The sequence below is a fragment of the Carcharhinus amblyrhynchos genome, chromosome 35 (genome assembly GCF_965287045.1).
Source record: "Carcharhinus amblyrhynchos chromosome 35, sCarAmb.v2.hapA, whole genome shotgun sequence".
Taxonomy (NCBI): domain Eukaryota; kingdom Metazoa; phylum Chordata; class Chondrichthyes; order Carcharhiniformes; family Carcharhinidae; genus Carcharhinus; species Carcharhinus amblyrhynchos.
In genome coordinates, this window is record NC_137358.1 from 6,146,640 (window position 1) to 6,173,054 (window position 26,415).

Below are 26,415 nucleotides of genomic sequence, written 5' to 3' on the forward strand. Positions count from 1 at the left end.
CCTTACAGTACAGGAGGAGGCCATTCAGCCCATCATGTCTGCACTGACAACAATCCCACCCTTTCCCCTAGCCGTACATATTTACCCTGCATACGCCCCTGACACTAAGGGGCAATTTACCATAGCCAATCAACCTAACCTGCACATCTTTGCACTATGGAAGGAAACCGGAGCACCCAGAGGAAACCCACGCAGACATGGGGAGATTGTGCAAACTGCACATAGATGGTGAGCTGGGAATCGAACCTGGGTCCCTGGCACCCTGAGGCAGTAGGGCTAGCCACCGTGCCACCCTGCTGCCCTGTTCTAGGGCAATTAAGGATGGACAATAAATGCTGACCTTGCCTGCGATGCTCACATCCCATGAATACAGTGGCACAGTGATTAGCACTGCTGCCTCAGAGCTCCAGGGACCCAGGTTCGATTCCCGGCTTGTGTCACTGCGCGGAATTTGCATATTCTCCCCGTGTCTGCGTGAGTTTACTCCCAGCGCTCCGATTTCCTCCAAAGATGTGCCAGTTAGGGTGTATTGGCCATGCTAAATTCTCCCTCGGTGTATCTGAACAGGAGTATGGCAACTAGGGGATTTTCACAGTAACTTCATTGCAATGTTGACGTAAGCCTACTTGTGACTAAAAGTCTGAGGTACCAACTGGCTCAAGAACAGCTTCTTCCCGGCTGCCATCAGACTTTTGAATGGACTTACCTTGCATTAAGTTGATCTTTCTCTACACCCTAGCTATAACTATGACACTACATTCTACTCTCCTTTCCTTCTCTATGAACAGTATGCTCTGTCTGTATGGCACGCAAGAAACAATGCTTTTCACTGTTTGTTAATACATGTGACAACAATAAATCAAATCAAATCAAAAATAAACTATACTTTTTACTTTTGAATAAAAAATACTCAGTGATGCCCAGAGAATATGTAACAGTGAAAATGGACCTGCATCTCTTTCTGTGCAGTTATTTCCACTTCCCCTTAACCTATAGCACCAAGTCCCAGGTCCATACCCTTTTCTGATCTTAGAGAGAGAGTTGAGAGAGACTCTACCATGCAGAAAGAGGCCATTTGGCCCATCGAGTCTGCACCGACTATAATCCCACCCAGGCCCTACCCCCATATCCCTACAAATTTACCCAGTAATCCCCCTAACCTACGCATCTCAGGACACTAAGGGGCAATTTTTGACATGGCCAATCAACCTAACTCACACATCTTTAGACATATCTTAGGAGATTTACAAGGGTGTGGATTGGGTGGCATACTGTATGAGGATAAGTTGAGAGAGCTCGATCTTTTCTCCTTAGAGAGACGAAGGATGAGAGGGGACCTGGTTGAGGTGTATTAGATGATGAGAGGTATAGATAGGATGGATTCTCAGAGACCTTTCCCCAGAGCTGAAATAGCTGCCACAAGAGGACACAAGTTTAAGGTGCTGGGGAGTAGGTACAGAGGAGATATCAGGGATAAGTTTTTCACTCAGAGGGTGGTGGGTGAGTGGAATCGGCTGCCGTCGGTGGTGGTGGAGGCAAATTCATTAGGGTCTTTTAAGAGACTTTTGGATGAGTACATGGGACTTAATAGGATTGAGGGTTATAGGTAAGCCTAGTAGGTAGGGATATCATTGGTGCACCTTGTGGGCCGAAGGGCCTGTTTGTGCTGTAGTTTTTCTATGATTCTATGATCTTCTCCTTTCAGTTTCATTGTTATACCTGCTTTAGGTAGTCTGTGTTCTTGACTCTCTGTGTTATCTCATCGCCCCTCTTTCTCTTTGACCCTGTTGCCTGCCTTGGAAGCAAAGTCCAAGCTCGGAATCTATTTGGGATTTTTCCGGATGCCCCTTTGTGATCGAGCGGAGCACTTTCACCCACAATCCATGCACGCTCCATGGCATTGTTCCGCTATTAATCTGTACACACTGCACTTTAATCTTCCCATTTAATCCCTGATTCATCAACCGTATCCATCTGCCTACCCTGTCAGTGTCCCTATCCTTTCAATTTTATATCTATCCGCCTCTCTCTCTCTCTCTTTCTCTAGCTCTCCGTCACACACACACACACACTCTCCATGGGCACAATCCCCCGGTCTGATTAAGTTGCTACCCAATTCAATCCAGGTCACTGTTGGCTGAGAGGTGGGACCACCCAGAGGGCCCGTAAGGTGCCCAGATCCCGTCAGAAACTCACCCAGCGAGTGGGGGAGGGAACCGGGAGTTTTCAGAGATTTCGGCGACTTTCCAAGTTGATTTGGATTAACGTTTATGAGCATGTGTGTCGGCTGACGTAAACACCAGTGGTTATTTGATGCCGAGCTTGTCCTCCGTTTGCCCTCACATCTGGAATGTAGCCTGCCAGCGCGGCGGACGAACCCAGAGAGCGGCCTAGGTGAGTTGATTCATCGTTGGTGTTGTGCCAGGAGGGAAAGTCTGGACCCAGGGGGAAAGGGTAACAGTCCCACTTTTGCCCCACCAACCCCGACCCTTGAGGAATGGTCCAACATTCAAAAGGTTGCCAAGTGATGGGGACATCAGTGACGAGGAGATGGAAGACATTCTTGCCCACGTGCTGTGACAGCTCAAGCTTCGGTTGAGATGGCGGGAAGGGGGGGATTGTGTGGAGGGGGGAGGTGGGTGTTGTGGAGGGGGGTGTTGTAGGGCATGGTGGTGGAGGGGAGTGGGGTGCCAGAACAAAATACATTGTCCGCGTTTGCAGTACTCCAGTCGGGAACGTTAATCCTGCGAACAGATGACGTACAGATTTAAAGAGGTTCGGGTAGATACCGGGTGGCACGGTGGCACAGTGGTTAGCACTGCTGCCTCACAGCGTCAGGGACCCGGGTTCGGGTGACTGTCTGTGTGGAATCTGCATGTTCTCCCCATGTCTGCGTGGGTTTCCTCCAGGTGCTCTGGTTTCTTCCCACAGTCCAAAGATGCGCAGGTTAGGTGGATTGGCAAGCTAAAAATTGACCGTAATGTCAAGGGGATTAGCAGGGTAAATATGTGGGGTTATGGGACTAGAGTTTGGGTGGGATTGTGTTCGGTGCAGAGTTGATGGGCCAAATGGCCTCTTCCTGCATTATAGGGATTCTATGATTCTATCTGCAGGTTAGGTGGATTGGCCATGCTAAATTGCCCCTTAGTGTCCAAAAACGTGCAGGTTAGGTGGATTGGCCATGCTAAATTGCCCCTTAGTGTCCAAAAACGTGCAGGTTAGGTGGATTGGCCATGCTAAATTGCCCCTTAGTGTCCAAAAACGTACGGGTTAGGTGGATTGGCCATGCTAAATTGCCCCTTAGTGTCCAACAATGTGTAGATTAGGGGGATTAGCAAGGTAAATATGTGGAGTTATGGGAAAAGGGCATGGGGTCTGGGTCAGGTATTCCATTGTCAGGGAGTCAGTGCAGACACAATGGGCCGAATGGCCTCCTTCTGCACTGCACTGATTCTATGAATCTGGGTGAGGAGCGACAGATTTCAGTTGGAGCGAAAGAGGGAGACAGAGGAGGAGAGAGAGAGAGAAAGAAAGAAAGAGGGGAAGGGAGGGACAGGAGCTGAGAGGGTTCCAGTTGAGACGATGATGTGTCCGATGGACCCTCTCCAGCACCCAGGCATCGATTCGATTTTTCTCCTCATGTTCAGTGCGGAGTTTTGATGTTGAACATTACACAGTGGCAATCAGAGGATTACACCGAGCCATCAAAGCTTCCAATGGAAATTAAATAATTTTTTGTTGCCTTTAAGGGGTTAAAACTTGAGTGCAGTCACAACGAAGAGATTGTGGGAAGTAAAATTAGACTTAGCAAAGAAGTATGATTTAAGATTAAGATAATAGAATGTGATTTAATAAAAGCTCTGGATTTTTAAGTATTATTAAAGATTAATATAATAAATACGGTGGTACTAGTGGCTAGCACTGTTGTCTCACAGTGCCAGGGACCAAGGTTCAATTCCGGTTTTGAGTCATTGTCTGTGCGGAGTCTGCACATTCTCCCCGTGTCTGTGTGGGTTTCCTCCAGGCACTCTGGATTTCCCCCCAGTCTGAAAGACATTCCAGTTAGGGTGCATTGGCCATGCTAAATTACCCCTCAGTGCACCCGAACAAGCATCAGAGTGGGGCAACCAGGGATTTTCCCAGGAACGTCATTGCATTGTTGATGTAGTCATGGGGTTATAGAGGTTTACAGCATGGAAACAGGCCTTTCTACCTAACTTGTCCATGCCACCCAAGTTTTATCACTAAGCTAATCTCAATTGCCTGCAATTGGCCCATACCCCTCAACGCCCATCTTAGTCATGTAACTGCCTGAATGCTTTTTAAAAGATAAGATTGTACCCGCCTCTACTATTACCTCTGGCAGCTTGTTCCAGACACTCACCACCCTGTGTGTGAAAAAATTGTCCATCGGGACCCTTTTGTATCTCTCCCCTTTCACCTTAAACCTATGCCCTCCAGTTTTAAACTCCCCTACCTTTGGGAAAAGATATTGACTATCTAGCTGATCTACGCCCCTCATTATTTTCTAACCTCTGTAAGATCACCCCTCAGCCTCCTACGCTCCAGAGAAAAAAGTCCCAGTCTATTCAGCCTCTCCTAAGAAAGCCTACTCATAAAACTACTAAATAAACTTAAAACTTTAACACAAACATTGAGGAATTTTAAGTATGACCTATCATGGTTAGAGAACAGTAGGACTTAACTTGTATATAATCTTTGAAAATATGACTTTAAATATGGCTAAGAATGACCAGAGCTAAATGTCAATTGTGTTTTAATTATGTTTAATTAAATGCAGTTAGAATGATAGAGTCCCAAAAGAGCAGAAGGAGGCCATTTGGCCCATCAAGTCTGCATTGACCACAATCCTACCCAGACCCTATCCCTATAACACCATGCATTTACCCTAGCTAGCCCCCCTGCACTAAGGGGCAATTTAGCATGGCCAATCCACCTCACCAGCACATCTTTGGGTATTGAGGGGCAATTTGCATGCCCAATCCACCTAAACTGCATATATTTGGACGTTAAGGGGCAATTTAGCATGGCCAATCCACCTAACCTGCGTATCTTTGGACACTAAGCATGTGTAATCCCTCTAACATGCAGATCTTCGGACATTAAGGGGCAAGTTAGCATGGCCAATCCACCTAACCTGCATGTCTTTGGACACTAAGGGGTAATTTAACATGGCGAATCCACCTAACCTGCATATCTTTGGACACTAAGGGACAATTTAGCATGGACAATCTACCTAGCCAGCTCATCTTTGGACTGTGGGAGGAAACCGGAGCACCCGGAGGAAACCCACACAGACACGGGGCGAAACATGCAAACTCCACACAGATGGTGACTGAAGCCGGGAATCAATCCTGGGTCCCTGGCGCTGTGAGGCAGTAATACTAACCACTGTACCATGTACCGTCCACTGGTAGTCATTAACTATGAATTCAATTGTGGTGCTGGCAATGGGAATAGACTTAAACTGTTGTTGGGTTAGGAGATATGAGCTTATAGCATGTAGCTCTGTAAATAAATGCGGTGGGCAAAGATTGGCACTGGTTCTATCCTTCACCACTTGGCATTCGAGAACCTGACAATGAAGTACGTGTGATGACTTCAGTCAGGCAACTGAGGTTGGCCTGCTAGAGTATGAACTCCTAATTGATGGCCCAATCAGGGAGCCTCATGTCCCCTATTTAAAGCCAGTGTGTCAGTCTCTCTGCCTGCTGAAGCAGGGAGCACACAGAAAACACTCTACTGTATAGTATGCCTTGAAAATAAAGGGACCTTTGTCTCCGTAGATTTATTACAGCATGGTTTAACAAGAATTTTAAATACTGATTAACGTGAACCAAATTGTTGAAAGCATAAGCATCGGAATTTAGTATTTGACTGAACATGAACTCAGGAATGTTAGTCTTGAGTCAACATGAAGTTTTGAATTCTCCATTTGAGAATCCTGGCAAGCAAAAAGAGAATCTGTTTCCAAACCATATAAGATTTTCTGGCTAATGTTGTCTAACTTGCTTTCCATTACTAGTGTCCTTCCAATCAAGAGATCAGCCTGAAAATGTGCCAACCTATGGATGGACATAAATAACATTTGATTCTTAACCTTAATTTGTCCATGGGATGTGCGTATCGATGTCTGGGCCAGCATTTATTGCCTGTCCCTTAGGGCATTTAGAATCATCAAATCCCTGCAGTGCAGAAGGAGGCCATTTGGCCCATCGAGCCTTCACCAACCACAATCCCACTCAGATCCTATCCACAGAACCCTGTATATTTCATAGAAATCATAGAAACCCTACAGTGCAAAACGAGGCCATTTGGCCCATCGAGACTGCACCGGCAACAATTCCACCCAGGCCCTATCCCCGTAACCCCACGTACCTACTCTGTTAATCCCCCTGACACTAAGGGGCAATTTATCATGGCCAACCCACCCAACCCACACATCTTTGGACCGTGGGAGGAAATCGGAGCACCCGGACCAAACCCATGCAGACACGGGGAGAACGTGCACACTCCACACAGACAGTGACCCGACGCCGGAATCGAACCCGGGTCCCTGGCACTCTGAGACATGTCTTTGATATCTGTAAGGCATTAGTGAGGCGTAACCTGTATATTTTTGGGCACTAAGGGGCAAATTAGCATGGCCAACACCCCTAACCTGCACATCTTTGGACACTAAGGCGCAATTTAGCATGGCCAATCCACCTAACCTACACATGTTTGGACTGTGGGAGGAAACCGGAACCCCTGGTGAACCCCTGGGGAATATCCCACTGAGATCATTGGGCATTAGCATGGTACCTGTCCTGCCCGCGATAATTCCCGTGGCAGATGGGATAGTGTGTTCCGCCCTATGACTTTATGACCATGCCACCAGTGGCTAGACTTTGGACAAGGTGAACCCCACATGTTGAGTTTCTGCGACAGAGGAAATAATCTTCGCACCCACCTTATCAAATCCTTTTTAATATCAGATCATCCCACAATGCCCGAGGGACGTTCAGGCAAGCATGTGCAACCTGACCTTGTAACTTAACCCACCGAGACACAGGCCAGAATCCTACCTGCCACTTGAATTTTAGCAAGTGGGTTGCGGAGAATGTGAACCGCCATTGACGGTCAATGGGAATTTCCGGCATTTAGACCAGGACAATTGGAGAATTCCGCCCTTAGCGTTGTGTTAGAGACAGGCGCAAGTTTTTAAATCATCTCTGGTGTTCTTGGCACTTGAACAAGGCGTTGGTGAGGCCATACCTGGAGTATTGTGTGCAGTTTTGGTGTCCTTATCTGAGGAAGGATGTCCTTGCTGTAGAGGGAGTGCAGCGAGGGTTTACCAGGCTGATTCCTGGGACGGCAGGTCTGTCATATGATGAGAGATTAAGTCGGTTAGGATTATATTCACTGGAGTTTAGAAGAGTGAGAGGGGATCTCATAGAAACTTATAAAATTCTAACAGGGTTAGACAGGATAGATTCAGAAAGAATGTCCCGATGGTGGGGAGAGTCCAGAACTAAAGTATTGAAGTTTAATTATTATTGTCACAAGTAGTCTTACATTAACACGGTAATGAAATTACTGAGAAAATCCGGTTTCCTCCCACAAAGATATGCAAGTTGGATTGATTGGCCATGCTAAATTGACCCTAGTGTCGGGGGATTAGCAGAGTAAATATGTTGGGTTACAGGAAAAGAGCCTGGGTGGTATTGTGGCCGGTACAGACTTGATGGGCCAAATGGCCTCCCTCTGTATGTAGGGATTCTATGATTCTAAAATCCCCTAGTTGCCGCACTCTGGTTCCTGTTCGGGTACACCGAGGGAGACCTTAGCGCGGCCGATATATCGAGCCTTTCGGACTGTGGGAGGAAACCATAAAACCCAGAGAAAACCCACGCAGACACAGAGAGCATGTGCAAACTCCACACAGATAGTGACCCGAGCTGGGTATTGAACCTGGGTCCCTGGCCCTGTGAGGCAGCAGTGCTAACCACTGTGAGGATAAGGGGTAAACCTTTTAGGAGTGAATTGAGGAGAAATTTCTTCACCCAGAGGGTGGTGAATGTGTGGAATTCACTCCCACAGAAAGTAGTTGAGGCCATAACATTGTGTGATTTCGAGAAGAAATTAGATATCGCTCTTGGGGCTAAAAGGATTAAGGGATAGGGGAGGAAGTCTGGATATTAAATTCAGTGGTCTGCCATAGAATCCTTACAGTGCAGAAGGAGGCCATTTGGCCCTTTGAGTCTGCACCGAACACAATCCCACCCAGGCTCTATCCCCATAGCTCCACATGTTTACCCTCGCTAGTCTCGCTGACACTAAGGGTCAATTTAGCCCATCCAATCCACCTAACCCACACAGCTTTGGACTGTGGGAGGAAACCCACACAGACACGGGGAGAAGGTGCAAACTCCACGCAGACAGTGACCCAATCTGGGTATTGAACCAGGGTTCCTGGCCCTGTGAGGCAGCAGTGCTAACCACTGTGCCACCGTGCCACGATCAAAGTGAAAGGTGGGGCAGGCTCGAAGGGCTGAATGGCCTACTCCTGCTTCTAGTTTCCGTCTGTGCTCTCCCTGAAACGGAATAGGGAGGACTGACTGGCCCTTTAAGAGCTGCAATGGCCAGGATTAGTTTGCAGATTATTTAAAATGTTGTGGAGGGGGGAACATGAAAAGCTTTCTTAATGAGGATCAGTGTGGCATTGTCCCGCTCCCAGATGCTACTGTCGGTTTTATGCTCGAGTCAATCTAATCCTGTTGCTATTCGGAGCAAACCAGGCCTTGCCCCTGATGCCGCGAACCTTCACAGGACATCTCCCTCTGGCGAGGCAAGCGAAACTCCTTCGGAGCTACACTTAACCATTTTACGGAACAAAAAAATATTTTATCCTTTCGGACAGGATTACTAACATTTAATCATCCGTCTCAGGACTTTTCAACCAACGGAGCGCTTCTTTTTTTATTCTGAAGTGTGACCGCTGCCACGATGGAGTTGTGGCAATCAGCGCACAGCAAGATCCCACAATTAAAATGACACCGACAAATTATTATTAGTCGTGACGCTAATAAATAAACTTCACCTTAATGTCCTTGAGGGGGGGCTTTAAACGGCTTAAAACTCCTCAAATGGAATCAGTGTTGACCAGGACACTGGGATGGAGGTGATGGTGGGGCGGGGGAGTGTGGAGGGGTCGGTAGGGGAGGGGGGGGTAAGGGTTTTCAGTGGGGAGAGGGGGCTTCCAGGAGGAGGGAGCTAGAGGGGAGGTTTGCGGGAGTGGGGAGGGGGTCTGCCAGGGAAGGCGGGCGGGGGAGAGAACGCACCTCCTCTTCCTCGGAATACAGGCCATGGGGTCTTTCACACCCGGCTGGGAGGGCAGGCCCGCCCTGAGGACGACGTCCCTCCTTCAAGATGGCCGCTGCCGAGGCCGAGGCTTCTGGGTTACCGGGTGAGGTGACACCGAAGCTCCATTACAAAACTGACCCTGCCCCGTGGGCATGGGGCAGATGCCAACACCCTTTCAGCACTGACCTCAACGGCGGCACAGTGGTTAGCACGGCTGCCTCACAACGCCAGGGATCCAGGTTCGATTCCCGGCTTGGGTCACCGTCTGTGTGGAGTCTGCACGTTCTCCCCATGTGTACATGGATTCGCCTGGGCACTCCGGTTTCCTCCCCTGAGCCCAAGATGTGTAGGTTAGGTGGATTGGCCATGCTAAATTGCCCCTTAGTGTCCAAAGATATGCAGGTTAGGTGGATTGGCCATGCTAAATTGCCCCTTAGTGTCCAAAGATATGCAGGTTAGGTGGATTGGCCATGCTAAATTGCCCCTTAGTGTCCAAAGATATGCAGGTTAGGTGGATTGGCCATGCTAAATTGCCCCTTAGTGTCCAAAGATATGCAGGTTAGGTGGATTGGCCATGCTAAATTGCCCCTTAGTGTCCAAAGATATGCAGGTTAGGTGGATTGGCCATGCTAAATTGCCCCTTAGTGTCCAAAGATATGCAGGTTAGGTGGATTGGCCATGCTAAATTGCCCCTTGGTGTCCAAAGATGTGCAGGTTAGGTGGATTGGCCATGCTAAATTGCCCCTTAGTGTAAAGATGTACAGGTTAGGTGGATTGGCCATGCTAAATTGCCCCTTAGTGTCCAAAGATGTGTAGGTTAGGTGGATTGGCATTGCTAAATTGACCCTTAATGTCTAAAGATGACTAGACTTGATGGATTGGCCATGCTAAATTGTCCCTTAGTATCAGGGGGCTTGGTGGGATGAATACGTGGGGTTACAGGGATAGGGCCTGGGTGCGATTGTTTTCTGTGCAGCATCGATGGGCCGAATGGCCTCCTTCTGCACTGTAGGGTTGCTATGATTCTGTAAACAACATTCCTTTCTGGGGCTAGGTTTTCTTATCCCGCCTGCCACAGGAATTGTCTCAGATTGAGACAGAAAATGAGAAGGGCCAGAAAAACGCCCGTTGAGTTTGGGCGGGAATGTTTGGGTCCTCAGAATGGCGAACAGGGGTCACTGTAATAACCAAGGGGTCAATTCTTTAAGGCCGATATGAGAATGTGTTTCTCTCAGAGGGTGGTGAGTCTCTGGAATTCTCTTTCTCAAAAGGCAGTGGAAGCAGAGACGCTGAATATTTCTAACCTAGAATCTTTCTAGCTCTGGATTAACGAGGGGGTGAACAGTTATGCAGGAATGTTTAAGATTAAAGTTTATTTATTAGTGTCACAAGTTGGCTTATATTAACATTGATATGGAGGTGCCAGTATTGGACTGGGGTGGGCACAGTAAGAAGTCTCACAACACCAGGTTAAAGTCCAACAGGTTTATTTGGAGTGCTGCTCCTTCCTCAGATGAGTCAACGCAGTGTCTGAAAATGCGTGTTTCCAAATAAACCTGTTGGACTTTAACCTGGTGTTGTGAGACTTCTTATATTAACACTGCAATGAAGTTACTGTGAAAATTCCCCTATTCCAGCGTCTGTTCAGGTACACTGAGGCAGAATTTAGCACAGACAATACAGCTAAGCAACAAGTTTTTTGGACTGTAGGAGGAAACCGGAGCACCTGGAAGAAACCCATGCAGATATGGGGAGAACGTGCAAACTCCATACAGACAGTGACCCAAGCCGGGAATCGAACCCGTGCCCCTGGCGCTGTGAGGCAGCTGTGCTAACCACTGCGCCAAGGCGCGGTGGGGTCAGCCGTGATCCAACTGAATGGCCGGGTCAGGCATAAGGGGCTGAGTGGCCTTATTCCTGCTTCATATCTGTATGTTCTCAGTGGTGCCAGAATTGAGCAGTGGGCAGTCCTGGGATTACAACTGTCCCTGAAGGAGAGGAAGTTGCAGAGGACAAGAATTGTCCATCTAAGTGTCCCAATGGGTTGTCAAGGAGTTAGGTGGGAAGATGGCACAGAGCCTGATTGAATGAGTTTACCCGCACCTTCAACCACTCTGGCAGGATTTTCCAATCCTGCCCGCCATTGAGATTGCAGAATCATAGAATCCATACTGTCCGGAGGGAGGCCATTCGGCCCATCGAGTCTGCACTGACCACAATCCCACCCAGACCCTATCCCCATAACCCCAAACATTTACCCTGCTAATCCTCCTGACACTGAGGGGCAATTTAGCCGGGCCAATCCACCTAACCCGCAAATCTTTGGACTGTGGGAGGAAACTGGAGAACCCGGAGGAAACCCACACAGACATGGGGAGAAAGTGCAGACTCCACACAGGCAGTGACCCAAGTCAGGAAGTGAATCTAGGTCCCTGGCACTGCAAGGTAGGGGTGCTAACCACTGTGCCATCATGCCGCCCTGTACCACTGAAAGTCAATGGATCCATAATTGGACAGCGATGTCGCTCAACTGCCCCCCTCCCTCACACCCCATCCCCATCTACATTCCAGCCCCCCTCACCCCAGTGAGCCGGCAACAACAGGATTGGAAATTTGCCCCCTCTGCCGAAAGGGAATAAAGTCTATCCCTTTATGTTCTTGAAGGGATTGGTCATCTTAAACAGCCCCCACACTGATTAGAAAACCATAATCCTGCTTACATTGGGGTGTAGTGTTACAGTCATCGTCAGGGTGTAGAGAAAAATCACCTTAATATATGGTAGGTCCATTCAAAAGTCTGGTAGCAGCAGGGAAGAAGCTGTTCTTGAGTCGGTTGGCACGTGACTTCAGATTTTTGTATCTTTATTCCGACGGAAGAAGGTGGAAGAGAGAATGTCCGGGGTGTGTGGGCTCTTTGATTATGCTGGCTGCTTTTCCGAGGCAGCGGGAAGTGTAGACAGAGTCAATGGATGGGAGGACTGGGCTACGTTCATGAACTTTTGTAGTTTCTTGCTGTAGTTTCTTGGGGTTATGGCTATAGGGCCTGGGTGGAATTGTTGTCAGTGCAGACCTGATGGGCTGAATGGCCTCCTTCTGCACTGCAGGGATTCTATGATTCAATATGAAGGACGAGCAAAATGTCTGTTGACTTTGAGCAGGAATTTTGGGATCTACAGAGACCCTCTTGGACTGGAGCCATACCAAGCTGTGATAATGACGTATGCCGAATGTGTGCAGACACGCCAAATTTCCTTATCCTTCTGAGAAAGGAAAGGCTTTAGTGTTGGCGTAGAGAGGTTGTTGGTGATCTGGGCATCAAAAAGCTTGGATTTCCTTCTTTATGATCTGCCTCTTTGACCAAGTTTTTGGTCGCCTGTCCTAAGATCACTTCACATTGCTGAGTGCCAAGTTGTTAATGACTCCTGGGAGACCACAATGAGTTAAGATAAGCAACAACACCTTCTCCACAATCTTCCTCAACACTGGTGCCCACAAGGCTGTGTTCTCAGCCCCCAAATATTCCTTATACACCTATGACTGTGTAGCCAAATTCCCCTCCAACTCAATTTTCAAGGTTGCTGATGACACCACCGTACTGGTACGGATCTCTGACAATGATGAGACAGAGTATAGGAATGAGTTAGAGAATCTGGTGAACTGGTACGACGGCAATAATCTCTCCCTCAATGTCAACAAAACGAAGGAAGTTGTCATCGACTTCAGGAAGTGTAGTGGAGAACATGCCCCTGTTTACACCAACGGGAATGAAGTAAAAATGGTTGAAAGCTTCAGGGTTTTAAGTGTCCAGATCACCAACAACGCGTCCTGGTCCTATCCTTCTGACACTATAGTTAAGAAAACCCACCAACGCCTCTATTTTCTCAGAAGACTAAGGAAATTTGTCATGTCAGCTACGACTCTCACCAAGTTTTACAGATGCACCATAGAAAGCATCCTTTCTGGTTGCATCACAGCTTGGTATGGGTTCCTGCTCTGCCCAAGACCGCAAGAAACTACAAAAGGTCATAAATGAAGCCCAATCAATCACACAAACCAGCCTCCCATCCATTGACTCTGTCTACATGTCCCGTTGCCTCGGCAAAGCAGCCAGCATAATTAAGGACCCCACACACCCTGGACATTCTCTCTTCCGCCTTCTTCTGTTGGGGAAAAGATACAAAAGTCTGAGGTCACGTACCAACCGACTCAAGAACAGCTTCTTCCCTGCTGCTATTAGACTTTTGAATGGACCTACCTCACATTAAGTTGATCTTTCTCTACACCCCAGCTATGATTGTAACACTACATTCTGCACTCTCTCCTTTCCTTCTCTATGAACAGTATGCTTTGTATAGCACGCGAGAAACAATACTTTTCGTTGAATACACGTGACAGTAATAAATCAAATTAAATCAAATCAAATCCTGATCAATTATTATAAATGAAGGGGCTTAATAACCATTTATCATTGAGAACTCAACTCAAATAATAATCAATGCTGAATAAACCAGGGTTAATTGAGATAATTGGAACATAGGAATTAGGAGCAGAAGTCGGCAAATTCAGCCCTTTGAGCCTGCTCTGCCATTCAATCAGATCATGGCTGATCTCTCTCTTGCATCAAATCCATCTCCCCACCTGTTCCCCTTACCCCTATAACCTGTTTCTTTAACAGAAATATATCTATCTCCTTATTGAAACCATTTAATGATTGAGAGTCCACCGCGCTATGGGGCAGCGAGTTACACAAATTCATCACCCTCTGTGAGAAATATTACTGAGTGTTACTCTGAGGGATGAGGGGAATATTACTGAGTGTTACTGAGGGGTGTGGGGAATATCACTGAGTGTTACACTGAGGGGTGTGGGGAATATTACTGAGTGTTACTCTGAGGGATGAGGGGAATATTACTGAGTGTTACTCTGAGGGGTGTGGGGAATATTACTGAGTGTTACTGAGGGGTGTGGGGAATATCACTGAGTGTTACACTGAGGGGTGTGGGGAATATTACTGAGTGTTACTCTGAGGGGTGTGGGGAATATTACTGAGTGTTACTCTGAGGGGTGTGGGGAATATTACTGAGTGTTACTCTGAGGGGTGTGGGGAATATTACTGAGTGTTACTCTGAGGGGTGTGGGGAATATTACTGAGTGCTACTGAGGGGTGTGGGGAATATTACTGAGTGTTACTCTGAGGGGTGTGGGGAATATTACTGAGTGTTACACTGAGGGGTGTGGGGAATATTACTGAGTGTTACTCTGAGGGGTGTGGGGAATATTACTGAGTGTTACTCTGAGGGGTGTGGGGAATATTACTGAGTGTTACTCTGAGGGGTGTGGGGAATATTACTGAGTGTTACTCTGAGGGGTGTGGGGAATATTACTGAGTGTTACTCTGAGGGGTGTGGGGAATATTACTGAGTGTTACTCTGAGGGGTGTGGGGAATATTACTGAGTGTTACTCTGAGGGGTGTGGGGAATATTACTGAGTGTTACTCTGAGGGGTGTGGGGAATATTACTGAGTGTTACACTGAGGGGTGTGGGGAATATTACTGAGTGTTACTCTGAGGGGTGTGGGGAATATTACTGAGTGTTACTCTGAGGGGTGTGGGGAATATTACTGAGTGTTACTCTGAAGGGAGTGGGGGATATTACTGAGTGTTGGGTCTGAAGGATGTGTTCTATGATCTTACCACGATACCATGTATGATATGGATTCCGCAATGCTTTTCTTTTTTGCCCAGTCTCCCAGTGTGTTTACCGAGATGACCAACCAGTCAGACATTCATATCTCAGACCGTCACCCGAGCCTTGATGAACTCCCCAAACCGCCCTTCTCAAAACACTGCACTTGGCTGGAGAGAAACTTGCTGCTGCTGCTGACTGTTCTGGGTAAGAATGCGTCGTGATTGTAACTGATGATTCAGCTCCTTAAGTTTCAGTTTCGATTCCATTTATTATTGTGTCACAAGTAGACCTACATTAACACTGCAATGAAGTTACTGTGAAAATCCCCTAGTCACCACACTGTGGCGCCTGTTGGGGTACAGTGAGGGAGAATTAGCACAGCCAATTCATCTAACCAGCACTGGCCATGTGGGAGGAAACCGGAGCACCTGGAGGAAACCCACACAGACATGAGGAGAATGTGCAGACTCTGCACAGACAGTGACCCAAGTCGGGAATTGAACCTGGGTCCCTGGCACCGTGAGGCAGCAATGCTAACCGTGGTGCCATCGTGCCACCTATCTCATCCCAATACAGACCAGAGCAGGGAACACTCACCCCACCTATCCTCCAACAGGACCACCCAAGGGATAGAATAAAAGGACCCTACATTTATAAATTATCTTTCACAACCTCAGAGAAATCACTGCATAGCAAATGAAGTACTTAACATTGCATAGAAACAAAACTAAAAGCAGGAGTAGGCCATTCGGCCCTTTGAGCTTGCTCTGCCTGCTGTTTCACCACGTCAGGGACCCAGATTTGATTCCTGGCTTCGGTCACTGTCTGTGCGGAGTCTGCATGTTCTCCCCGTTTCTGTGTGGGTTTCCTCCGAGTGCTCCGGTTTTCTCCAACACTCCAAAATTGTGCAGGTTACATGGATTGGCCATGCTAAATTGCCCCTTAGTGCCCAAAGATGTGCGGGTTAGGTAGATTAGCCATGCTAAATTGCCCCTTAGTGTACAAACATATGTGAGTTAGATGGATTGGCCATTCTAAATTGTCCCTTAGTGTCCAAAGATGTGCAGGTTAGGTGGATTGACCATGCTAAGTGCACAGACTTATAGCTTATGGCAAAGGGTATATATAGGGCCTGGGTGGGAAGCTTCTTTGTAGAGTCAGTACAGACTCAATGGGCCAAATGGCCTCCTTCTACTTGGTAGGGATTCTATTCTATCTTGAGCGGATATAATAGGGATTGTTGGGGTACTGTGTTGGTTGTTGACAGGGAGGCAGAGATATCTAATGCTGCGCTCTGTGACTAAACCTATTCTTAAAAATCTGTGAGCAGTTCCATACTTTACTGCCTAAATCTTGTTTCCTCAAAGCGAGCGATGTCACAGTTAGGCCTCCACAACCCTGTGAAAGTTTGATGACAGACTAATTAAATCGATTGGGATTACACCAGAGCCTGTGATACAATGGGACACATCTTCCTCTGTCCGGTCGCTGAAGCTAAGCCCAACACAAGACGTAGAAACAAGAGTAGGCCATTTGGCCCATCCACCCTTCAATACTAAGATGACTGATCCATGCCAACATCAACTCCTTTTCTGTGCCATTTCGCCACAGCCCTCTACTCCTCGATCTATCAAATATTTATCCGCCTTCATATTAAATACTTCTAATCCAGCCACCAGCAGAGATCACCTTCCGTGAGAAGAAATTTCTGCACACCCCAGTTTTAAATGACCGCCCTTTTATTTTCTAGCTATGTCCCTTTGTTTTGAGACTCTCCCACTCGTGAAAACATCTCACCATCTACTCTGTCAACCCCCCCTCAGGATCTTATATGTCTGATTAAGGTCACCACCTCTCTCTTCTAAACTCCGAGGAATACCAGGCTGATTCCTGGGATTGGCAGGTCTGTCATGTGAGTCGAGACTAACGCGGTTAGGATGATATTCACTGCAGTTTAGAAACTAGAAGGAGGAGTAGGCCATTCGGCCCTTTGATCCTGCTGTGCCATTCATTCTGATCATCCAATTAAACATCCTGAAACCCCTTCCCCATTTTAGAAGAATGAGGGCAGGAGGGATCGAAACTTATAAAATTCTAACGAGGTTAGACAGGGTAGATCCAGAAAGAATGTTCCCGATGGTGGGGGACTCTAGAACTAGAGGTTATGAGGATACAAAGAACAAAGATCAAAGAACAACACAGCCCAGGAAACAGGCCCTTCTGCCCTACAAGCCCATGCTGCCCATTTTAACACTCAGTGAGCGCCTCACTCCAATCCTTCCTCTACCTACCACTTTTGTCTACGCCTCTTGGACTCCACGAGAAAGGTGTGCAAACTTACAGAATTATATGTGTGCCAGATTAAGGGAGGTCTAATTTAGGGACAATTTGTTAACACCAATCAGCCTAAAACCTTTTAGAACTGAGGTGAAGAGAAATTTCTTCACCCAGAGGGTGGTGAACGTGTGGAATTCACTCCCACAGAAAGTAATTAAGGCTAAAACATTGTGTGATTTCAAGAAGAATTTAGATATAGCTCTTGCGGCTAAAGGGATCTGGGGGGGAAAGTGGGGTTCAGAATTGGACGAACAGCAATGATTATGATGATTGGTGGAGCAGGCTTGAAAGGCCTACTCCTGCTTCTAATTTCTATGTTTCTATGACCCAGACTATGATAGGACAACCCTCCTTTGGACTGCCTCCAATGTTACTATCTCCATTCTTTTAGGTAAGGGGACCAAAACTGTACACTGTATTGCAAGGTGAGGCCTCACCAACACCCTGTACAATTGAAACAAAACCTCCCTATTTCTAAACTCCAACCCCTTTGAGGTTTGCCTTCTTAACTACTTCTTGGACCTAATTAATAGTTTTTTGTAATTCATGCACTAGAACACCCAGATCCCTCTGCACTTCACTCACCAGCAGTGACTGAGACTCCGAGAACAGGTTCTTGTCCATAGAAGTTCCTACTCTGTCTAGTGCCCAAAACTGGGGGGGGGGGGGCACGGTGGCACAGTGGTTAGTGCAGCTGTCTCACCGCTCCAGGGACCCAGTTTCGATTCCCGGCTTTGGGTCACTGTCTGTGCAGAGACTGCACATTGTCCCCGTGTCTGTGTGGGTTTCTTCCGGGTGTCCAGTTTCCTCCCACAGTCCAAAAGATGTGCTGGTTCAGTGAATTGGCCGTGCTAAATTCTCCCTCAGTGTACCCGAACAGGCGCTGGAGTGTGGTGGCTAGGGGATTTTCACAATAACTTTGTGTAAGCCTATGTGTGACTAATAAATAAACTTCTGCTTCTAAACTGTGGAGAAAAATATGCTTTCAGTTAAACAGTTGGCATTCTGTGGAATGTTTTGAAGGATTGCTTTAGAGTGGATTTGATGTGATTTATGACTCTCAGGTAGGAAATATACATAAACCATCCAAATCCTCCCGACCAACCTGGCTACTCGCTGCTGGTAATCTGTTCTTCTATATATAAACCACCCAAATCTCCTCAATGGACTCCAGTCTGGAGCACTAAAACTGCGGCTAAATACTGCGGGCGCTGAAACTAAAACAGAAAATGCTGGAAAATCTCGGCAGCTCTGGAGGGAGAGAAATCGTGTTACTGTTTCGAATCTGGATGACTCTTCTTCAGCTTCCGAAGAGAAAGAAGAAGAACCATGTTGCGCTGGAAACGTTAGCTCGATTTTTTCCCTGCAGCGAGGCTGCCAGACCTGCTGAGTTTTACTGCTGGTTTTTGTTTCTTTTCCAGTCTAATATTCACTCCTTGGTGTGCACTATTCTCAATAACTGTGCATGTGTACGTGTGTGTTTGAGTGTGTATACGTGCTTTCATATGTTTGTGTCTGTGTGCATGTTTACATGTGTATGCATATGTTAATGTGTGCGTATTTTTGTGTGCACTTGCATGTGTTCGTGTGTGTGCACACTTAATGTTGTGTGTTCACGCGTGTGTGCTTGCATGTTTTTGCATGTGTGCTTGCATGCAGCCATGTGTGTGCATGTGTATCTTGTTTGTGCATGTGTTCCTGTCCATGTGCATGTTTTTGCATGCATGTTTACCCATGTGTGCATACATGTGTTCATGCATATGTGTGTTTGTGTGCATGTATGTTTGTGTGAAGGTGTGTATGTTTGTGTGAAGATGTGTGTGTGTGCATGCATGTGTTTGAACGTGTGAATGTGTTCGTGTGTGCGCACATGTGTTTGTGTGTCTGTGAGAGAGTGGTCATGTGGGTGTGTACAGCTGTTTGTTATGTGTGCGTATGCAGGGGTGCCTGCACGTGTGAATGTGTGTGTGTGTGTGTGTGAGTAGGTATGCGTGAGTGCATGAATGTGTGGGTTTGTGTGTGAGCGTGTGAGTGTGAGTGGGTGTATGTGTGTGTGTAGTGTGTATGTGTGAGTGTATGAGTGTGTGTGTGTGAGTGTGTGTGTGTGTGTGTGAGTGTGTGTGAGTGTGTGTGTGTGTGAGTGAGTGTGTGTATGTGTGTGTGAGTGCGTGTATGTGTGTGTGTGTGTGTCTGAGTGTGAGTGTGTGAGTGTGAGTGTGCGTGTATGTGTGTGTCTGATTGTGTGTGTGTAGTGTGTATGTGTGTGTGAGTGTGTGTGTGTGTGTCTGAGTGTGAGTGTGTGTGTGCGTGTATGTGTGTGTCTGATTGTGTGTGTGTGTGTGTGTCTGAGTGTGAGTGTGTGTGCGTGTATGTGTGTGTCTGATTGTGTGTGTGTATGTGTGTATGTGTGTGTGAGTGTGAGTTTGTGTGTGTGGACATGGTTGCAGCTTTCTAAGAAAGGTGACAGCTTCTCATTGTTCTGTCTGACTAACACTGCAGCTGTATATGATCATGTGCCTGTTATGCTTTGCACCACAGTTAAAAGCTTCTATTTGTAGGATTAAGCTTGTGGTTCCCTCAAATGTAGGGCAGTTTGCAATGAAACTGCAAGGTAAATATAACCACGGTATATTTGATTTCATAATCTGAGTGAAATTCCTGGAAAGGTTTGATTCTGTTGTTGTGGCTGGGGGGTTTGTGGAGCTGGGATTACCACGCGCTTTGGACTGTCCCTTCTTTCCCCCCTTTGTTGGGAGCGGGGATTGGAATGTTTCTCAGGCGGAAACAGGAAAAAGAACATGCATTTATATAGCACCGTTTCCAACCTCTGGATGTCCCAAAGTACTTCGGCACCGATGAAATGCTTCCAAAATGTAATTACTGTTGTGATGTAAGAAACACAACATCCAGGTTAGACCAGTCGAATGTGCAAAATGAGCAGATAATCTGTTATAGTGACGGATGTTGAGGTTATATATACATAGGATCCTGAGAGTGCAGGAGGAAGCCAGTCGAGTCTGTACCTATTCATATCCAGGCTTATCCTGTACCCCCACACATTTACCCTACTAATCCACTTAACTTGCTCATCTTTGGACATTAAGGGGCAATTTAGCACGGCCAATCCACCTAACCTGCACATCTTTGGACACTAAGGGGCAATTTAGCATGGCCAATCCACCTAACCTGCACATCTTTGGACACTAAGGGGCAATTTAGCATGGCCAATCCACCTAACCTGCACATCTTTGGGCATTAAGGGGCAATTTAGCATGGCCAATCCACCTAATCTACACATTTTTGGACACTAAGGGGCAATTTAGCATGGCCAATCCACCTAACCTGCACATCTTTGGACACTAAGGGACAATTTAGCATGGCCAATCCACCTAACCTGCACATCTCTGGACACTAAGGGGCAATTTAGCATGGCCAATCCACCTAACTTGTGGAATTCATTGCCACATAGGAGGCCAGGTCACTGAGTGCATTTAAGACAGATATAAATAGGTTCTTAATCCCGAGAATAAAAAGCTTGAAGTATAAGGAGTGTCTAAGGACTCTGGGTCTGTACTCAGTGGAGTTTAGAAGGGTGAGGGGAGGATCTCATTGAAACTTACTGAAAGGCCTGGATAGAGTGGACATGGGGAAGCTGTTTCCATTAATCGGAGAGACTCGGATCCGAGGGCACAGCCTCATAGTAAAGGGATGACTCTTTAGATCCGAGATGAGGAGGAATTCCTTCAGCCAGAGGGTGGTGAATGTGTGGAATTCATTGTCGCAGAGAAGGCCAGGTCATTGAGTGTATTTAAGACAGAGATAGATAAGTTCTTGATTGGTAAGGGGATCAAAGGTTACGGGGAAAAGGTGGGAGAATGGGATTGAGAAATGTGTCAGCCGTGATAGAATGGCGGAGCAGACTTGATGGGCTGAATGGCCTAATTCTGCTCCTATATCTTATGGTCTTGTGGACGAGGTGTTGCCAATTGGTTGCACAGACATCTCCCTGTTTTAATGTGGAAGATTAGGTTGCAATTTTCAAGACCAGAGCTTCTCTTGAAAAGAAGATTAAAAGGATGGAATTGAACCCGAGACAGCGTCACATGCTCTCTCTGGAAACAGACAGTGCTCTGTTAATTCATCTTTCCTCTGACCTCTCCAATGATCCTGTAATTGCTTCTTGATCAGAAGGGATTGGGATTTCATTAGAACCTCAATGTTCCTGCGTAAATCCCAGGTAAATAAGAAATTAAACTGAGAGCAAATCCCTCGGACGGCTGCTGCTGGCTTTTTTTTTCACTTTAATCAACCTCAGCTCAGTCTTTGACTGCGGAGAAAAGATGGTTGACTCAAAGCCACTGTGTCACAAATCTACATCTCAGTCATGCACTTAAACATGCGCGTAATTCACCCAGGGATGAATCTCCATATTCTTCATTAAGAAGGTTTAAGAATCTAAGTATCAGATTGGATCTCCTATCGAATCAGCTCTAATCCCACTCTCTCCCCGGGTACTTTCTCGATATAAGATGGATGTTGTCGCCTCAGAGTCGGAAGATCCTGGGATGGAATTTTACAGCCACTCCCACCATTGCCTGTCCCACCGAGGCCATACAATCCCGTCAGTGCAGAAGGAGGCCATTCAGCCCATCGAGCCTGCACCGACTCTCCCACCGAGCATCTCACACAGGCCCCATCTCCCATTCACAGTGAGTGAATGAGCGAGAGTGTGTGTGAGTGAGTGAGTGAGTGAATGAGTGTGTGTGAATGAGTATGTGACTGTGTGTGAGTGAATGAGTGTTTGTGTGTGTGTGTGTGTGCGTGTGTGTGTGAGTGTGTGCATGTGTGAGTGGATGAGTGTGTGTGAATGAGTGCGTATGTGTGTGTGTGTGAGTGAGTGAGTGAATGAGTGTGTGTGTGTGTGTGAGTGTGTGCGTGTGTGAGTGAGTGAGTGTGTGTGAATGAGTGTGTATATGTGTGTGTGTGAGTGAGTGAGTGAATGTGTGTCTGTGTGTGTGAGTGTGTGAATGAGTGAGAGCGTGTGTGACTGTGTGTGTGTGTGTGTGTGAGTGAGTGAATGAGTGTGTGTGAGTGCGTGTGTGAATGAGTGTGTATGTGTGTGAGTGTGTGTGAATGAGTGTGTGTGTGTGAATGAGTGTGTGTGAATGAATGAGTGTGTGTGAATGAGTGTGTGTGAATGACTGTGTGTGTGTGTGTGAGTGAGTGAGTGAATGAGTGTGTGTGAGTATGTGAGCGTGTGTGTGTGAATGAGTGTGTGAGTGTGTATGTGAGTGTGTGTGTGATTTGATTTGATTTATTATTTTCACATGTATTGGGATACTGTGAAAAATATTGTTTCCTGTGCACTGTACAGACAAAGCATACCATTCATAGAGAAGGACACAAGAGAGTGCAGAATGTAATGTTACAGTCATAGCGAGGGTGTAGAGAAAGATCAACTTAATGCGAGGTAGGTCCATTCAAAAGTCTGATGGCAGCGGGAAGAAGCTGTTCTTGAGTTGGTTAGTACACGGCCTCAGACTCTTTCTCGAGAAGCATGTGGTCCCCTTATTCTTCCTACCAAAACATCTACCAAATGGAAATGTTTACCTGATTCCTCATTTTAGGGAATGGTTTATTACTAATTGAGCAGCTATCCACAGAGGGAGGGAACATCACTTTGTGCCCAGCTGTGCCCCTGTGAGCAGAGTGTGAGTCTACATTTTCACATTTGAGAATCTGATTGCAGTGTGATATCCGCTTGGTGTTTCAGGTGTAATCCTGGGGGCAGTATTTGGGTGTCTCCTGCGCATGGTGCCTGACCTGGGCCCCAACTTCCTCGTCCTCGTCTCCTTCCCCGGTGACCTCCTCATGCGGATGTTGAAGATGCTGATTCTCCCGCTCATCATCTCCAGCCTAATCTCAGGTGAGGAAGCAGCACAGTAACATTGTCCGCGCTCTACCCTTCCCCGCTCCTGATCCCGGCTAGTTCACAACACCAGAAGACAGCTGCGGCACACCCACCCTCACCATCCTGGGGTTACCATTGACCAGAAACTCAACTGGACCTGCCACATAAACGGGAGGCAATGGCCCAGTGGTATTATCATAGAACCCGACAGTGCAGAAAGAGGCCCTTCGGCCCATCAAGTCTGCACCAACACAATCCCACCCAGGCCCTACCCCCGTATCCCTACATATTATACACTAATCCCTCTAACCTACGCATCCCTGGATGCTAAGGGGCAATTTCTTAGCATGGCCAATCAACCTAACCCGCACATCTTTGGACTGTGGGAGGAAACCCACGCAGACACGAGGAGAATGTGCAAACTCCACACAGACAGTGACCCGAGCCGGGAATCGAACCCAGGACCCTGAAGCTGTGAAGCAGCAGTGCTAACCCACTGTGCTACCATGCCGCCCTGTCACTAGACTAATCCAGAAACTCAGCTAATGTTCTGGGGACTCGGGTTCGAATCCCGCCACAGCAGATGGTGGAATTTGAATTCAATAAAAAAAATCTAGAATTAAGAATTTATTGATGACCCATTGTCGATTATCGGAAAAGCCCATCTGATTCGCTAATGTCCCTTAAGGGAAGGAAATCTGCCGTCCTTACCCGGTCTGGCCTACATGTGACTCCCGGGCCACAGTAAGGTGGTTGGCTCTCAAATGCCCTCCAAGGGATGGGCAATAAATGTTGGCCTGCCAGTGATGCCCATGTCCCACAAATGAATTAAAAAAAACAGCGTCTACAAGAGCAGGTCAGAGGCTGGGAACACTGTGGAGAGTAACTCACCCCCTGACTCCCCAAAGCCTGTTCACCATCTACAAGGTACAAGTCAGGAGTGTGATGGAATACTCCCCACTTGCCTGGATGGGTGCAGCTCCAACAACACTCAAGAAGCTCAACACCATCCAGGACAAAGCAGCCCCACTTGATTGGCACCACATCCACAAATATATCCCTCCAGCACCGACGCACAGTGGCTGCCACCTGTACCATCAACAAGATGTACTGGAACAACTCACCAACATTCCTTAGGCCGCACCTTCCAAATCCGCGACCATTAAGAAGGACAAGATTAGCAGAAACGTGGAATACCACCAGCTGAAAGTTCCTCTCCAAGCCCCTCAAGGGTTATGGGACCAGGCAGTAGTCCCGAAGACTTGTGTTGCCAAAGCTCTTCCAGTACCGTTACAACACTGGCATCTACCCAGAAATGTGCTCCAAACAAGATAATGACTACCTCTAACACGAGAGAATCTCACCATTGCCGCTTGACATTCAATGGCATTGCCATCACTGAATCCCCCACTATCAACATCCTGGGGGTACCAGTGACTAGAAACTGACCTGGACCCAGCCATATAAACACTATGGCTATCAGAGCAGACCAGAGGTTGAGAATCCTGCAGCAAGCAACTCACTTCCCGAATCCCCAAAGCCTGTCCATCATCTACAAGGCACAAGTCTGGAGTGTGATGGAATTCTCTACACTTGTCCGGATGAGTGTGGCTCCCAACAATATTCGAGAGGCTCGAAGCCATCCAGGTCAGCGCATCCCTACTTGACTGGCACCTCTTTCAAGTACTTGCAGCATGCTAGCACAGTGTTTAGCACTGCTGCCTCACAGCGCCAAGGACCTGGGTTTGATTCCTGACTTGGGTCGCAGTCTGTACGGAGTTTGCACATTCCCCCCATGTCTACATGGGTTTCCTCCCACACTCCAAAGATGTGCGGGTTAGATTGATTGGCCGCGCTAAATTGCCCCTCGGTGTCGGGGGAATGTGTAGGTTAGAGAGATTAATGGGGTAAATTTGTGGGGATAAGACCTGGGCTAGGAGTATTGGTGCAGACTCGATGGGCTGTATGACCTTCTTCTGCACTGTAGGGATTCTGATTCTTCTAAGCACCTCTCCAAGCCACTCACCATCCCGAACTAGAAATATATCAGCCATGACTTTACGATCGCTGGATCAAAATCCTGGAACTCCCTCCCTAACAGCGCTGTGGGTGTACCTAAACCTCAGGGACTGTGGTGTGTTCAAGAAGGCAGCTCACCCACCACCTTCTCAAGGGGCAAAGAGGGATGGGCAATAAATGCTGGCCTAGCCAGTGACGCCTACATCCTGTGTATGAATAAATAAACAAAAAAATGTGAGGGGAGAAAAGTGGAGATAATTAAATTGGGGGCGTTTTATTGGTTGTGATTTCCAACTGATTCTCAGAGATTTCACTCTCATCCTCAAATGCACGGTTAAAAAGCCTCTTGTTCCTCCCTACCCCTCCCACGCCCTGCCAGTCCCGAGATCCTAATGAATGAAATTAGGAAAAATTTTGCGGATGCTTATGTGATCTTCTTCCTAGATTTCTTCCTCTTTCAGATTTACTCCTGACTGCTTTACCGATTGATAATAAACTAGCAAGGAATAATTGGCAGGAAAGTCGGGGGCTCCTTAGAAAAGGAGGGGCAAAGTGTCAACCCATGGAAGCTTTAAAAGTACGGAAGGAGTTGCAGAGGGTGGAAGCAGATCATTGAACATAGACAGTCCGGCACTGGAACAGACCCTTCAGCCCATGATGACGCAGAAGGCTGTAGAGGCCAGGTCATTGAGTGTCTTTAAGACAGAGATAGATAGGTTCTTGATTAATAAGGAGATCAGGGGTTATGGGGAAAAGGCAGGAGAATGGGGATGAGAAAAATATCAGCCATGATTGAATGGCGGGGCAGATTTGATGGGCTGAGTGGCCTAATTCTGCCCCTAGGTCTTATGATCTTACGTTCTGCCGAAAATGATGCCAAATTAAACTATTCCCTTCTACTTGCCCTTGGTCCATATCTCGCTATTCCTTGCATATTTATGCTTATCTAAAAACCCCTTAAACCCCTGCCTCCACCACCACCCTTGGCAGCACATTCCAGACACCTACCACTCTCTGTGTAAAAAACTTACCCCTCATATCTCCTTTGAACTTCCCCCTCTCATGTTAAGCGCATGTCCTCCTAGTATTAGAT

At 47.2% G+C, this 26,415-nt stretch overlaps 1 protein-coding gene across 1 annotated transcript in view; it reads left to right on the forward strand.

Annotated features, from left to right (window-relative positions):
* Positions 1-2,063: 2,063 nt before the first annotated feature.
* Positions 2,064-26,415, forward strand: part of LOC145361683 (excitatory amino acid transporter 2-like) — a 46,315-nt gene continuing 21,963 nt past the window's right edge. The window contains exons 1-3 of the mRNA XM_080217591.1: positions 2,064-2,394; positions 15,112-15,259; positions 23,166-23,318. Of these exons, the coding sequence (XP_080073717.1) occupies positions 15,133-15,259; positions 23,166-23,318 (280 nt within the window). The 5' untranslated portion in view covers positions 2,064-2,394; positions 15,112-15,132. The remainder of the gene's footprint in view (positions 2,395-15,111; positions 15,260-23,165; positions 23,319-26,415) is intronic.